Below are 16080 nucleotides of genomic sequence, written 5' to 3' on the forward strand. Positions count from 1 at the left end.
AATCATTGTGACAAAAATAAAACAGAATCATAACTTTGCGATGGACATAATCTTTAAAATTTGGCTCTATTTTTGAATTAGTTTTTCATTAACTTTTGATTAATAAAAAATATTCTGAAAATCTGTGTCAAATGAATCCAGTAATCAATGGATAGGATAATCAATGTCTTAAATAACCTTTTCATTCTCAAATAGATTCAATTATTCAAAGAGAAAGTTACTAAAGAAAAAAATGAGAATATTTGAAAATAATTTTTAAACAAGTATGCTTGGGGTTCCTGACTTTTTGACGAATAATCTGAAATTCCCAACTTTTTGCCGATTATTGGTGGATTTTGGCGAATTCCCGACTTGAGTGTCCACCCAGCGTTTTCAACTGAAATCGAGTGATAACAGGAAGTGAGCCAGCAAGTTTCTATCAACAGTTTTGCAAAATAATTTGTTTAAATAGTGAAAATGAGTAAATTAGATTGAGTGAGAGCTCGTGCTTAACCTGCCAAACAAACGAGAGTTTCCTCTAAATTAAAAACTTAAAAAAGAGATGTGAGCCGATAACACGCAATCGAGAAATTAAAAATAGAGATGTGAGCCGGTATAATAGTGTTAAACATTTGCAACTGTCATAGAATTATCTACGTGCGCAAGTATTGCGTGTACGTACACGAAAAATATTGAGGTTAAATTTTGTACCGGCCAGCAAAACAAATGGTTTGCTAGTGTGCGTGAGCTCGGGCTTAGATAACTCTATCGAGAAATTAAAAAGAGAGATGTGAGCCGGTAACATGGAGTGAAACTTTCGCAGATGTCATATTAAACTGCACAGCAACTAGACAGAAAGTTTAACTCTGGAGAAACATTTGGCTCTTACGGAACCGCCCCTGTTAAATGTGGCCCCAGAACTCCATGTTGCAACAACTCGAGTGAAAGAATCATTTTTGTTCAAATCTTTGAAACAGCATCGAAATTTGCTGTGATTTGTCCAAAGTGGCAATGATTTCACTTGATTGTTTCATCGAATTCAGCAAATAAAAGGATATCTGCCAAGATTTGAATTCGAGTGTTAGAGAAATGACTGCAATTTCGTAAGAAGTCCAAAAAATAAAAAAGAAGAGATTCTGATTTTTCATTTCAAACTTCACAGAAACTGGACAGAAAGTTCAACTCCTTGAGTTGCACCTAAAACATCTCGATACTTTAAATTTAAAAGATAGTGGATGCCAATTGTTCCATGGTTTCGATGCAGTTGGTCAAGCACTAGAAAAACAAAAAACGGTTACAAGAAACATCTGTTTCACAGGAATTTCATCAAGTAAAATTAAAACAGTTGCACTTTTTTTTACCTCGTTTCGATACTATCCGTTCTTTAATGGCTCGACATTTAGTAGTGTTAGTTTATAACCAATTAATACAATTTTCGTCGTTTCGATCTGCGACGGGAAACATTTTGCATTGTGATAGCATAATGCTACTGCTGCGTTAAGAAAGTTAAAACATATCCAGGCTTCAATGGTCGTTCTGATCTCCTATACAATTAGTTTTTCTCAACTGTGTTTAAGGTGCTCTCCTCGCTGGTGGTGCTGCTGCGGGCGCACTCAATCTAATATCATTGCAGTGTGTAACTTCTTTGTCGACGTCCTAACACGATTAAGAGTGCTTGTGTGAGTGGGTGTGTGAGAATTTCTTTCTAACATTAAATAAATAGCTGTTGGTTTTGTTTTGGGTTTTTTTTAGTTTTTTTTACTGTACTGATTCCTTTGTTTCGACTTAAATTGATGTAACGGTCATACTCTTTTCAACCTTAGCGCTTGCTGGTATTGTTGTTGTGGTTTGCTAATAGTTGCTTGTTGTTTGCTTCGCTAAAACACTTAAATCTAACCCATCAGAGCCTTCAGCTCATCGTAGAACACGAGCACAAGAGCACCACCGGTACCACGCAGAACGTTGGAGAAGGCGCCCTTGAAGAAGGCCTTGCTGCCCTCCTGCTTGCTGATCTTGACCCAGCAGTCCAGCGTGTTCTTGTACATGATGTCGGCCTTGGCACGACCCGACTGCATCATCATGCGTCGTCGGACGGTGTCGAACGGATACGAGATGACACCGGACAGCGTCGTCACAACCTGGAAGGGGAAGAAGAAGAAGATTAAACACTGTTGGCTCGGAAAAAGAGTGCGATGCGACAAATAGTCACATGGGCGCGACGCGATTAGGGCGGTGAGCTGATAACGCGCAGCGTAAATATAATGTGCCCCTGTTTGTTTGACGTAGTTGTGTAAATCACTAAGCGTTCGAGGCGTTGGAAAACGAAGATGCTGTGAGATTTGTGCTGGCGCTAAAAATGTGAAATGTTTAGGAATAACAAGTTCAGCTAGATTGACATTGAGCACTGGTTTCATTGACATCGTAGTTGGGTCAAACCAGTTTCTTGGAAAGGACTAATTTTGACGGTAAATAACGTCTTACTCGAAAGTACTGAGATTTCATTCCGAAAAAAAACGGGTCGCGATTTTTAAAACATCAGATTTGAAATTCATTTAGCAATTGTGTATTAGAATTTTAAAATTGGAAAAATGTTTACTTAAGAAAAAATGCAGAGAATTTGCAAGCAAAACTAGCGCTTCTCGAACACGTACGGGGATGTCAAATGCCTCGAATGCATAAAATTTACCACCGAAAAAGCGCTTCACTAACACGGATGTAAACTTTTAGTACTTAAAATGCAGTTATGAAGGAAATCCATCGATACGTAACCAATCATAGACATTCGAAAGTTCATTGAGTTCGACGACGTTTGACCAATTATTCGAAATAAGTGAAAATTTCTTGAATTGATGTTGTCATTTCAACAGTTTTTTGTATGTTTTCCAAAAGTTGAAGAGAAGTTTTGATTTCATTTGAGAGGTATTTAAAAAATTTTAGCACATGCATGAAAATTATACTTAATTTGCATTTTTTGACACATAAAAATTTGACATACAAAAAATTCACGGAAAACAAAAATCTGGGAAATAAATATTTGCAATTAGGTTTTACGCCGACTCAATTTTAAGGTTAGAAATTTGACAGCTTGGCTGCACTGTTTACATTTTTGCACGTGTGTCTCTGTAAAAATGTGTGTGCGTGTGCGCTCGTGACGTCACGCTGTAAAACCTAATTAGGTCCTACGCCGAATCGATTTGGAGGTTATAAAAGGATGCACTGTTTACATGGACCATGTAAACAGTGCACACGAGCTGTCAAATGACGTCACGGCGTAAAACCTAATAGAGATATCCACGCGCGAGAGTGTGTTAGTTTGTAACAAAATTTACACGCAGACATAGGGAAATCGAGTAGAATGATTCGTCTGTCAAAATCAGCTGTGTCCTTTGTTATACCACGAGCACGTGGTAAACAGCTGGTTTTTACAGACGATTGATCTACTCGATTTGCCTATGTCTGCCTAAAAAAAGTGTAAACAAAATCAGCTGCTTGGAATTCAGCCAATCACAATCGTTCGAAACCAAAACAATACTTCAAATACAAATACTAACACAGAATGATGGTGTGCGTGAGAAAAACCGTGGAGATCTCTATTAGGTTTTAGGGTTTTATAGTGTGACCAGCCCGGGAGCATGTTGACAGCCCCATACAAACTGAGCGTACCCCGTTTTGTGGGCCCAGTGGGCCTAAGATGGCGGCTTTCGATATTATTTAGCCAAACTTTTGAAAATGGCGAATAGTTTAAATAAATATAGTTTTTGCTTTGTTTTGGTTTAAAATGACAAAATAAGCTTTCTGGAATAATTTTCTTGAAAAACTTGTTTAGAGATACGCCACGTTCAAATATTAGTCTAGAACAGTTGAAGTAAGCGTGCCGCAAAATCCGTTACGAAAAAAAAGTTTCCTATGCAAATTTTGAGTTGCGTTTTTGATGGACGGACTCCGACGAGGCCCACTTGCCATCTGTCGGTGAATCCGCGCAACTCACGAAAACTGTCATCTTAGGGTCCGGTTGAGTGTGACATCACGAGCGCACACGCACACACATTTTCAATGAGAAACACGTGAAAAAAATGTAAACAGTGCAGCCAAGCTGTCAAATTTCTAACCTAAAAATTGAGTCGGTGTAAAACCTGAAAGCCTAAAAAAATCAGGGTGGCCACTCAAATCGGAAAATTGGGAAAGTCGGGAATTCGTCAAAATCGGGAAAAAGTCGGAAATTTATGATTTTTTGACAAAAAATCCAGAAAAGTCGGGAATTCCAAGCATACTTGTTTGAAAATTTATTTTAAGTCTTTAATAATTTTGTAATATTTTGTACAATTTTCAAATTATATTCACTCAATTCTGCTTTAGTAGGTAACTTACTTTTAATTTAAGGTTCTTTTTCAATATATTTCATATATTTGAGTATGGAAAAACAAAGTTTATACCCCCTACCTCCCCCCTCCCCTTCCTACCTTCCTTCAAAATCGGTCCGAAAAATCAGGGGGCAAGTTTTATTTTTTTTTTTCAAAAAAACTTCAACATTTTAACGAAATTTTGAGTGCAATCAGCTGAAAACATTAAGTGCATTTCAATGTGTTTATTAACATTTTTAACATATTTAGGTACATTTAAAAATATGTTCATTTTTTTTTAAATTCGTTGTACAGTACTGCAAAAAGTTGTTTTATGGCGAAAAACAAAATCCTCAATGCTAAGATATTTTGAAAACTAATATTGCCAAAACAACTGGGCAAATGTAAAATGCATTTTTAAACAGTTATTTCATTCAGATGTTAACACCATGGCTTGTGAATTAAATGTTTACACTTTTTTATTTACAATCTAAAATTGAAAAACATTTTTTACGTTTTGAAAACAAGAAGAAAATATTGTAATCGCAGAAAAAAATAATCCAACAAATTTTGAGTTCTTGCAAAATTGTTTAAAAAAATTGTCTTTTCAAAAATTATGCTTAAAATAAGTGGGAAAAATAGGAATGAAATTTTAAATTCAGTTATCTTTAACTTTTTGCCATTTCCAGTTGGAACGAAGTATCAAAAACGTTTGCCAATTTAAAAAATAACATAAAAGTTCTAAGTATTGTTAAACTTCCATTTTTTTTTCGAGGACTTATTGTTTGCATTTCTACTCTGAATCATAATAATGAATTTCTATTTTTCAAGTCTTTTTTGAAATTTGTTGTTAAATTTCTGTGTTTACAATAGTTGGATTTATTTTAAAATTAATTTAGAATTATTTTTTTTCGGTGATCGATATTGACTTTTCTTATAGAATATTTTGTTTGAAATCATTCTTTAGATAAGAAAAAAAAAAGTCTGAAAAAAGTCGGGAATTTGAAAATGGAATTTGAGTGGTCACCCTGAAATATTTTTCAAACAAATTAGTATCAGAAGCTTGACAAAAATATTAACTCCATGTCTCGATTGGGATGACTGACAGCTGTCAAAAGCACGAAACCGAGTGCTCTGAAAGTCGTTTGACAACTGACCGATTCTTAGCGAAGCTACACCAAAATGTAACATTTTTCAATTTTCAATGTGATTTTTAATATGAAAATGTCATTTTATTATGAATCAATAATTGCAATGTGCTTTAAATGCGTTTTCTTAACCCAAAAGCCAAAAAAAATTACCAAATATGGTCTGCAAGCCATTAAATGGGTGAGGAGTTTTTTCATAAATCTACTCCTTTCGTTGTCCCGTCACGAAAAGAAATGGCTGGCAAAAACTCAAATTTCAACCAATTCGTTCAGTTCAAGGAGCAAAAGATTCGTTTTTTAATTTGTGATAATGTGTAGAAGAGCATAAGAGGATCGAGGTAAGCTATGATCGCGACCGGTTGGTTTGAATTTTCGATCCGCGTTTTTTTTTTGTCGTCTTCTGAGGATTTCTATCAAAGTCTTATCGGCTAGTTCTGGAGGACCTTGTGAGTGGCAGTGGAAAGGGTCGAGATGGTGGATATATCCGGGTTTCGATTCCTTGTGTGGATTTGGCAGATCCAGGTGACGTTGCTGATCTGCTGCTTTTACGGGAAGTCGTCGCTAAGCTGGGTTGGAGCCACAATCGCGCAAATGGCAAGAAAATCTTGGGAAATCTTCGTTGCGGTCGTTGATAAGAACCGTGTACCCAAATCCCGGTGAGAGAATTCCATTTTGAGAAAAAATCAAGGTTTCTTTTCATTATTTGAAATTTAAATGCTTGACATTTGCAAAAACCAGCTAACGGTTTTTGTTTTCATGGCTACCTTCGTTTTTTTTAAAACAATTATTTTTGACAAAAATGGTGATAATTTTTTCTGTTTTTTAGGCATTCGCTTTCATAAACTTCATTTCTTATATATCCAGAGATTTTTTTTTTCGGTTAAAAAGGATCCTATAAACAAAGGAAAGATCATAGTAAAAGGAACACTTCCACGTATTTCTATCGGCTTGTCTCTTGAGAAAAACCTAGGAGCTGACGATTGGTAAACCATCCGGTTGTGCCTTTTGAAGATTTGCTGTTTCTTGGTGAGAGCTTTCCATAATTATTTACTAGATGATAATATTCCCCTATATTGTTATACTATAAATTAAATAACCTTCCTTCTCCTCACCTTCATTCCCATTCCCCAATTCCCATTTACCCAGTTCCACTTCCTCCCTAAAAATGTAATTATCTGCCAAATTTACACTAATACACCACACCTAACTGATTCGGAGCGTTTGGTACGGTATGTCCACGCATCCTTCCTCCCCTGTAGATTCTGTGAAATGTGATCCGTTCTCAGAATCCTCTCTGCGGTAAACACAACGCAGTAGGGCTGGCCGCTTTAATTTTTGTAATACATTTTCGGGTGTTCTCGGATGTACTGCAATTATTAATATTGACAAGAAAAGTGCTTGGGGCGTAGTCTAATCACAAGACTTTCCAGCATGCTTTCATCGGACTGGCTGCGTTTGTGTTAGATTAGATTAGATTAGATTGTGATAATGTGTAGAAGAGCATAAGATTTTTTTAAATCAAACTGGCAAAACTGTAGCGATTTTTGAAGTGTGCCTTTTAAAAGTCCAGTTTTACGATGTTGTCCCGTCACGCTACATTTTTATTTCAGGGGAAGCACAGGTACTATATGGTTAATTCTGCATGATATTTCTTTGTAGGAAAATCAATTATTTTTCCAAATATGTAATAACATTGGGGGGTTTCTTCTTTTATTTTACCACTACAGCCAAAACGCTGAAAAAAACTTGGGATTTTTTTTTAAAAGGAGCCGAAGAATCGGTCAACTGATTTTGATAAGGATTGGAATTAGTAGACATTCGACAAGTACCAAGTAGACGAATAAATTAAAAACAACAACTGGGACAAAAATAGCTGGATTAACAATTCGAGCCAAACATTTCATTAGGGCACAAAACAAAACAACCACGATTCGAGAAAATCGCTTGCAAAAAGTGGACAACTTGTTTCAATTCCTATTTAAAAAAAGAAGCTTGACTGATGGTATTTTTACTTATGATACGATAAAACACATCATTATCCTCAACACTGCTTGAATGCTTCTTAATTTATGTTGGTTTTCGCAATAAAACTCATAATTTTAAAAAATCTCGTTATTGGGCCCTTTTAACTTTCCAACTGTTGTTCATAATGGGCCCTTTCTTAATGCAATTTCGAAGAGAACTGAAAGGGCACTAAAGCGCTGTCAACCGATTGTTGTTTTGAATGATGTTTATGGGACCTTTTGTTCATTTAGAAATAATGAGGAATTCAGTGAACATTATGTTAATTGGTGAAGTTTTGTGATCAAATGATGAGAATAAGGCATGTGAAACATAAAATTCTTCAAAGATGTACTGAACAGGATCCGCGGGACCGTATTAAATATTGTGTTTCGACGAAGTTTTTTTCTGCAGAAATCTTTGGTAAAACGTAAACCAAACGTTGTTTTGAAGTGAATTAGTGTTAAGAATGTATGAAAACTTCACTTTATAACATAGAAAGTTCCTCAACTACGAAAAACTATCGAAAAAGAAAAGGGCACAATTGAACTTATTGTCTAGTTTGGAGTAAACATTGTTATGTGCCCTTTTGTATTTGTGATTTTTTCAATAGGAAATTGTTTGCTATCAATCTGAATCTTGGAGGCCATGTAGAGAGTGTACTAATGAATGAAATAGTGGAATAATCCCGAATGTTTACGTTTTGGTTTTGTGCCCTAATGAAATGTTTGGCTCGAATTGTCTGTTTGGCGGAACTCTTTTTATGAGGACTCGCATCATTTCGTGCAATTCAAAATAATGCCACAAGAATCAGCTGATTTCCACCCAAACACCTTTCCGCATCGTGATCGTCCCAAAACGCAAAAGTTCAAGCAGGTCCAAAGAACCTCCAAATTGCTCAACCTTATCATCTCTAGCGCCGTTATCAGTGTGCAGCAAAACCTTCACACAACAGCTCAAAATATTTCAATGCCATCGCGCGGGCTGTTATCACCGATGTCACAAGGCGGCATCAGGTGATAACAGCAGAAAAATCGACCCACGAGCCACTACCGGACGACGACGACAGCGGCAGTGTTACGAAACCACCGTCTACCTCGTGTCCTGCGCTATTTGAACAAGGTGTACTTCTTCAAGTGAGATTTCTCAAGGCTAAGCGCCCACACTCACACGCACACACACGGGGTCGATATTTATGCTGGCCAATGACGTCATGACAGGGATTTTGCCTTCATTACGTCATCAGCTGATTATCGACTTGAGAAGGGCACGTGATCGCGCTTCGTTTTTCCCCCTAAGTGAGCGCACATCTGCCGCGGTAGCGCAGCAGCATTTTCCCCCAGATTTCTTGGCACGACGACCAGTTTGAGGCAGCCACGTTAAAAATAAGTTCTACCTTCTCCTCCTCCTCCTGCCTGTGCTTTAGCTGCTCGTGGCGCAAAAGATCAGCTGTGGCTGTGAGCGAGAATTCCGACCAAGTTCAAATTCTAAACGCCAATTGCAATTGTAACCTGCGACCTTCTAGCAAGCGCAATGAATTCGCGAGTTCAAATTGCAGCACGAATTGTTTGTGCCCCTTTGGCAGGTCAGGCTGCCGCAGCAGAATCGATTTTTTTTTTTGCATTGCTCGCTCTCTTTCGCCGCGACTCTCCCAATTCATTCAACTTTTTGCCTCTCTCTCATTCAAGGCAACGCGAATTGATCGATTGAGGTTATGTTCTCTACTCCGGGGCAGGCCTGCTTTACGTAACAACGTCGAACCGCGAGGAAAGTCCAACAATTGCAATCTTTCTCCGCGCACTATTTTACAATCGTGACATCTCGGCGAAATGCGTTGATTGAAATGACCTTGTGGGGGGCGACAGCGTTCCAACGCGGCTGCTGACGCAGATGATGACGGGAACCACCACTTGAGAGACGCGGCCCGTTTTGGGAGGAAAATATTTTTCGCTCTAATTTTAGCAAGTTAGTGTAAAATGTTACATAAGCGGCCCTGTTGGTTGGCCTCGATTTTTTTGGAAAACAAAAGCGTTTTCGGGGCACTTGCGTCAGGGGGTTCTAATTTTCTCGGCTTTACGTAATTACGGTTGATGATATCACCCTCCCCGGGTTGAACCCGGTTATTTACCACCGGCGCGCGTTATCAGCCCCGCTCTCGGAAGTCACCCGGGACGGAGATTCCTTACCTGCGCAATACCCCACGAGACGAAGATCGAGGTGTTCTTCGGGTCGGGCAGCATTCCCTTGGCGGTGTCGAAGCAGCCGAAGTACGCCGCACGGTAGATGATGATACCCTGCACGGACACGTTGAAGCCACGGTACAGACCGACCAGACCGTCGGACTTGACGGTCTTCTTCAGGCAGTCGACGAGACCGTTGTACTGGCGCTCCTGGCCGGCGCGGCCTACGTCAGCGCCCAGACGGGTACGGGCAAAGTCCAGCGGGTAGACGAAGCACAGCGAGGTGGCACCGGCCGCACCACCGGATCCGAGGTTACCCAGGAAGTAACGCCAGAACTGGGTGTTCTTGTCGACGCCGCCCAAGAAGACCTGTTTGTACACATCCTTGAAGGCGAAGTTGAGCGCCTGGGTCGGGAAGTACCGGATGACGTTGGCGAGGTTACCTCTCCAGAACGCTCCGAAGCCCTGCTCCTTCGGGATACGAACGAAGCAATCGACGATACCTGGACGGGGAGGAAAGAAACAGATCAAGATTTTTAAAAGCTATTCGGTTCGTGTATTTCATGAATATTTTGAAATGCTAGGTTATTAGGAAAAATTTTCATGTGTTTGGCAAGGTAAAAAATTTTATCTTATCCCATCAAATCAGCCGATTTCTAATCTAATAATCTAATCAGACCCTAGCGCAGCCAATCTATCGAAGGGATCCTGGAGAGTGCCTTAGGTTAGATGACGCCTAGCACTCATCTTGTCATTTATTAACATTTGTAGTGCGCCATTGCATTGAAATGCATTGAAACATCACAAGCGTTAAAGCGGCCAGGCCTACTGCGTAAAGCCGTATCGCAGAGATGACTCGTAATTGGGTTGAGTTTGAGCACTGAGTGTTCGAACAACAACACAATTCTGAATCGACAGGGGAGGAAGAAGCGTGGGGACACACCACCATACGCTCCGAGATTTTGGTTGTATTCGTTGGGAGCACCATGCTAAGAAGCTTTGGTACTCCGGGACCCTCTGGGATGGGACATTGTATTTCCACGAATGCCCTGGACACTATTTGCCGAGGTTATAGCGCCACAACTCGCTCTCTGTAAAAGTATTCCTAATTCCAGTCCAAGCTCACCAAGTCGTCATGGCCTAGTGGTTAGCATTTTTGCTTACCAATTCAAAGGACGGGGGTTCGAACCCCGCCTCGAACGACTTTGATTTTTCGTTCATATTTATCATTTCTAATTTCTGTGTTCTAATCTTTCTCGTTGGGAGCAGATAGGCATTGAACCCAGAACCATTCGCTTATAAAGCGAACACCGTAACCAGTCAGCCACGGCCGCTCCTCTTATCCCCATCAAATCAGCCGATTTCAATTATTAAAACAACTTTTTTTTCAATTTTGTTTGAGGAAAAGAGATTTCAGATGAAAAATTTCCTTTTCATCTCCTTACTTTAAATGAAAATGAAGGAAATGCATTCACTAGAATATTTAACTTTACAAAATTATTTATAGTAGGACACCAAATTTCATCGAGCACCTAATGTTGGCATATCAGCACATTGGCGTTATAGTACAGCACCTTAAAAGAGTTTCCAACTGAAATTGAGTGCTAAATTGCCGAGTAGAAAATGTCAGACAAGTTTCTATCAATATTTTTGCAAAATAAGGTTTTTTTTAATAATGAAAATCACCAAATTTTACCAGTTAGAACCGAATCTTTAACATCTTCCACTAGTTATTTCAGCTCTGAGAATTTGAGTAGTCCAGAGCTGTCAAAATACTTAAGGAGCAATTAGACTGTGGCAACCAAACTCGCAAAAAAAACTTTTCGACAGTTTGCCTGCATTTGTTTGGCTTTGTTGGCGAGTCAGGGTTGTTACGGGAGAGTCGAAAAAAAATCCGCGCCGACCTAAAATCCGAAACCGCGCAAAATCCACGCCATATAAAAAAATTTCGCGACCAACATTTAAGAAATTTTATTTTTTATGAAAAAAAAAACTAATTCAGAAAGTATTTGATAAAAAAAAATCGTTTTAAGGTTAAAGACTCCAAAAGAATGAAAGCAATAACTTCATTTAAAAAAAATCCATAAGAGACGGTCAAGGCAAGGGTCATGAAAAAAAATCTTCAAAATAGAAAATACAATGTTTAAAAACCTAAAAATTCAACTTCAAAAATATAACCTCAAAATTAAATCAAAATCTAAAATTATAATATGATAAAATTTTAAATTTCGAAAGTCTAAATATTCAAAATCTAAGAATTTTTATACAGTTTGTAATCCAAAATCCTCGCTAAAATTTCACTCCGAAATAAATTTAATTTCTGATATTAAAAATAATGTCTTCTCATAATTTCAAAATCTCTTACATAAAATAGGAGGAATTCAAGAATTTAAGAACTAAGAATTTAAAAATAAAAACATTTAAGAATTTACGAATTTAAGAATTTTCGAGTTTTGGAATTTTAGAGTATTAGAATTTTAGAATTCTAGAATTAGAATTTAAGAATTTTAGAATTTAAGAATTTTAGAATTTATAGGCATAAGGATACTAAAATCAATTAAGATTTGAGAATTTTGACTTTTTAATTTTGATTTTTTTTGATCTTCAAATTTTCGATTACCCAAATTTTTGGTATTTAAAATTTCAGATTACAATTTTAGAAATTTCGAAAAAAAAATATTTATTTGATTTTTTTTTGTTATTATAAAAACAATGAAAACAATTGTTTTCGAATTTTTGAATTTCTAAAGCTTAGAATTTGGAATGTTCTGATTTTTTTTTATTTTCGCCAAGAATGTTTAAATTTAGAAAAAAAAATTCTACCGATTAAATTCCATTCAAAAATTCGAAAGTGGAGGCCAGCTTCTGTTACGTCCAATCAAGCTCATATTTGGCGCCCACCAGAACAAGCCCCAAGAATAGTTTTTGTTACTCATTCTAATGTCTACATCTTAAGGAAAATTTTGTAAAATTTGATTTACAAAATTAAAAATTGAATAAATCCAGTATAAAATTAAAAATAAATAAGGTTAAAAATCATTACTCATCATCTTTACATCATAACATATAAAAAATAATTTCTACATAATCTTTATCTTCATTTATCGACGTTTCGTACTAAGAAAATACAAACAAACATTTTCAAAATTGCCATCCGCGCGAAATCCGCGCCTGAGCAAATCCGCGCTATCCGCGCGATCCGCGCCGTCCGTAACAACCCTGCGAGTTTTTCGCAAACAATAGTTTGCGAGTTTGTCAAACTGTCAAACACAGAAAAAAAATGCGAATTTGTTTCTTTGTTTGCCATTGTCTAATACAAGTCTAATAGCTCCTTTATTCACTCTTGTCAAATGTTGCTCCAGATATTTTAGAATCCCGATGGATAATCAAACAACAGTTATTTGGGTTTTCCAACTGTTAACAAATGTTAGCACAAAACCCGGATTTTGTATGGAGATTTTCAGAAAAGTATTTTTTTTTTACCATTTCCGGCCCAAATTTAAAATTTACCATATTTTTTCTGTTAGGTTGTTTAGCATGCCAAACTGGTTGAAAAACGCATTCAAAACAAAATTATTATTAGAAAAAAGGTAAATTAAACGCTTTTCGGTTCAGTTCAGTAACCCTACAGAGGAAAAAAATGTGGTGAAATTTGCCCAGAAAATGGTCTTATTTTAATTTTTCTCAAAATCTCCATACGAAATCCGGATTTCAAGCAAACTATTTTTGATCCGCCTTACCTTAGCTAATATGTATGTAATCCAAGATGGCAGCCAATACGTCGATTGTTGAACATTTAGAAAAAAAATATTTACTTTGTAATCAAACAGGCCATCAACCACACGATCTTAACTAACTTGAGAGCTTCCAAACACAAGTTTGAATTAAAACTTTACTTTTCCATAATTTCGCTGCCGGCCAGCGGGCATTCAACTATCCACAATTTTTAAAAGACCTTTGGATAATTGAGTCCGAACTGTATTAACACCGTCATTTCGGGCGGGCGTTACATAATCCTGAGCAATTTTGAAGTCATATTCTCCGCTTATCCAAAGTAAAACTTTTGCGATGGTTTCCGATCATCGCTCTTTCGATGGACTCTACGAACATTAAATTGTTTAAAATGTGTAATGTTACGTCATCTGAAAGAGTTTTAAAATAAATTTAACACTTTTCAATTGGTACTGACAGTTGACAATTTTGTTTATTATAATTCTAAAGTTCTTTTCTACATAGAACCTCTCCACTTAAAAAGTAGAAATTTATATTGTTTTTTATTTCTTCAAAACCAACTAAAGTCAAGCCAGCAAACTAAATGCATCCAACGTACTTATTTGACGATTTTTAAGCAAAATAAGTGCTTCCCTAACACCGACGCAAAGCTCAAGTACCTAAGATTGCCACCGAAGAAGCGCTTCCCTAACACGGATGTGAACTTCAAGTACCTTGAATGAGTACAGCTTTGAAAGAATCTAGCGTTTACCAAATTCATCATTCAATTTTGAGTAATTCTCGATGAACTAAGCCAACATGAAGCACATTATTCAACGCCATTCCGATTATTTCACAGCATAACTAATCCCAGGGTAGTACCAAATCAAATTTTTGCGGATTTCTGCTGAATGTTCCTGTGAGTCCATCTTCAAAAATTCAACGCAGATTTAGATGGCTGGTGAAAATGAATGTGTAAATCTAGTTTTTCTAGAAGAAACTACAAAAAATATGAATTGAATCCAGATTCGACGACTGCAACGCGCTTTAGGGGGTTGCTTTCTAGACTGTGCTCCAAGGCTACGCTCATACAGTCCCGGTGGGATTGGCAGCAAAGTTATTTTTTTTTTTTTCGTCCAATTGATGACGCTAGCAGGAATCACCGATAGCAGTTTAAGTTATGTTCTGTGAATCATTACACAATCAGCATTATACAATTATGCAGATGGAAAATCCTATCGGTTTGCAGGCAAATGCAAAGCTTTAGAGTTTCGTATACTTTTCAGGTACCCGAGAGATCCACCGTAAACCGTAATGGGGATTAGAAGCTGTTGTCCGGGTAGCTTCTTTACAATTTTAACTAAAACCTACAGGTAAATCTTTGTCTCTATTAAAGATCAAGTTATCGTGAATAAAAAAAACTCTACAGCGTTTTGACCGTGTTATTCGTGACGATAACCTGCTAAATTGCACCTCTTTATCAAGTCTTGGTGGTATTCTGCACCGCTAATTGGTTCAACCTTGGTCGTTCGGTTATGTGATAACACCCAAAGGAAGAAGTCAAATCCGGAAAATCTTCTTCAAACTAGTTGGGAACAGATTTTGCGGACGCAAATCCTGGTTATGTAAACCTTTGCAAACAAATTTAGAGTTGTCAAATTGGCCTGTTTTAGAGAAAATCTTACTACTGATGTCGTAACTGTTTTCTACGTCAAAGAATAATAACACTGCAAGTGACAGCTGTGTGCGACAAACATGGAGAAGAAAACAGTTACATAAACAGTAGGCAGTATGCCATGATTCTTGGGAGATTTGCCAAAAAGAAAATCTTTTACGCCACGCTTAGGAACGCCTTCTGGGATGCCTCCATTTTTGATATTCTTTTAAGAATTTGGATAATCTTTTGTTTTAAGCATAAAAAGTTTTTAAGTAGCCACTTATTGATCTCACCTTCGGTTTTACTATTACCAATTCTAGGACAAATCCGAATTTTAGGCAAAACAACTTTAAATCGTAACTTCCGGTTTAAGAAATGATTCAGTGAAAAATCAATTTCTACAGAAAAAGAACAAAAAGAGGCAAAATCCAGCTTCGTCTGGTTTGTTCTACCGTTCTGTTACATAACCCCATAATTTTTCACCCCCGTCACTTCACGTGACACTGCCCGTCAACCACCCCTTTTCTCTAGCCTGGACCTAGCGACACCACCCTGTCCGTTATCTAACCAGTCTCACCCAAATTCTCAAATTTCCACCTAATTTAACATTCAACCCGAAACACCGCCGGCCGGTCGTGAAAAAAAAAATCCCCCGAAAAATTTCGCACACCTTTCCCCGCAACCGGAACCGGAGGAGTTTCAGCCAAAAAGAAAGATGGCGGCCGGCCATGTTGGCGACGACGACGACCCCCTCTCCAACACCACACTCACCTTTGTACTGCTTGTCAGCGGCGATCTGCTGCGAGGCGGCCTGGACCTGGAGCAGCAGCTTGACGCGCTCGATCGGGGCGACGGCGGTCTTGGACACGGCGGCGGAGATACCACCGGCCAGGAAATCCTTGGCGAAACCGTAGGGATCAGCCTTCTTGCCCGACATTTTGATCTGGGTTGGTTTTTTTGTTAAATCACACACTGACAGAGCAGGTCCTAGGGTACAAAGCGAGTCTTGGCCGCGGAGCTTCCGAACCGTACGGAGGGCACAATCGAAAAAGAATGAGCTCGGA

At 37.9% G+C, this 16080-nt stretch overlaps 1 protein-coding gene across 1 annotated transcript; it reads right to left on the bottom strand.

Annotated features, from left to right (window-relative positions):
- Nucleotides 1–1330: 1330 nt before the first annotated feature.
- LOC6045928 (ADP,ATP carrier protein 1) lies at nucleotides 1331–16080 on the bottom strand. The gene is made up of 3 exons (XM_001863170.2): nucleotides 15788–16080; nucleotides 9655–10151; nucleotides 1331–2117 (listed from the first exon to the last, which is right to left on the bottom strand). The coding sequence occupies exons 1-3, from the start codon at nucleotides 15951–15953 to the stop codon at nucleotides 1872–1874; spliced, it is 909 nt and encodes a 302-aa protein (XP_001863205.1). The 5' UTR covers nucleotides 15954–16080; the 3' UTR covers nucleotides 1331–1871.

Source organism: Culex quinquefasciatus, chromosome 3 (genome assembly GCF_015732765.1).
Source record: "Culex quinquefasciatus strain JHB chromosome 3, VPISU_Cqui_1.0_pri_paternal, whole genome shotgun sequence".
NCBI classification, from domain to species: Eukaryota; Metazoa; Arthropoda; class Insecta; order Diptera; family Culicidae; genus Culex; species Culex quinquefasciatus.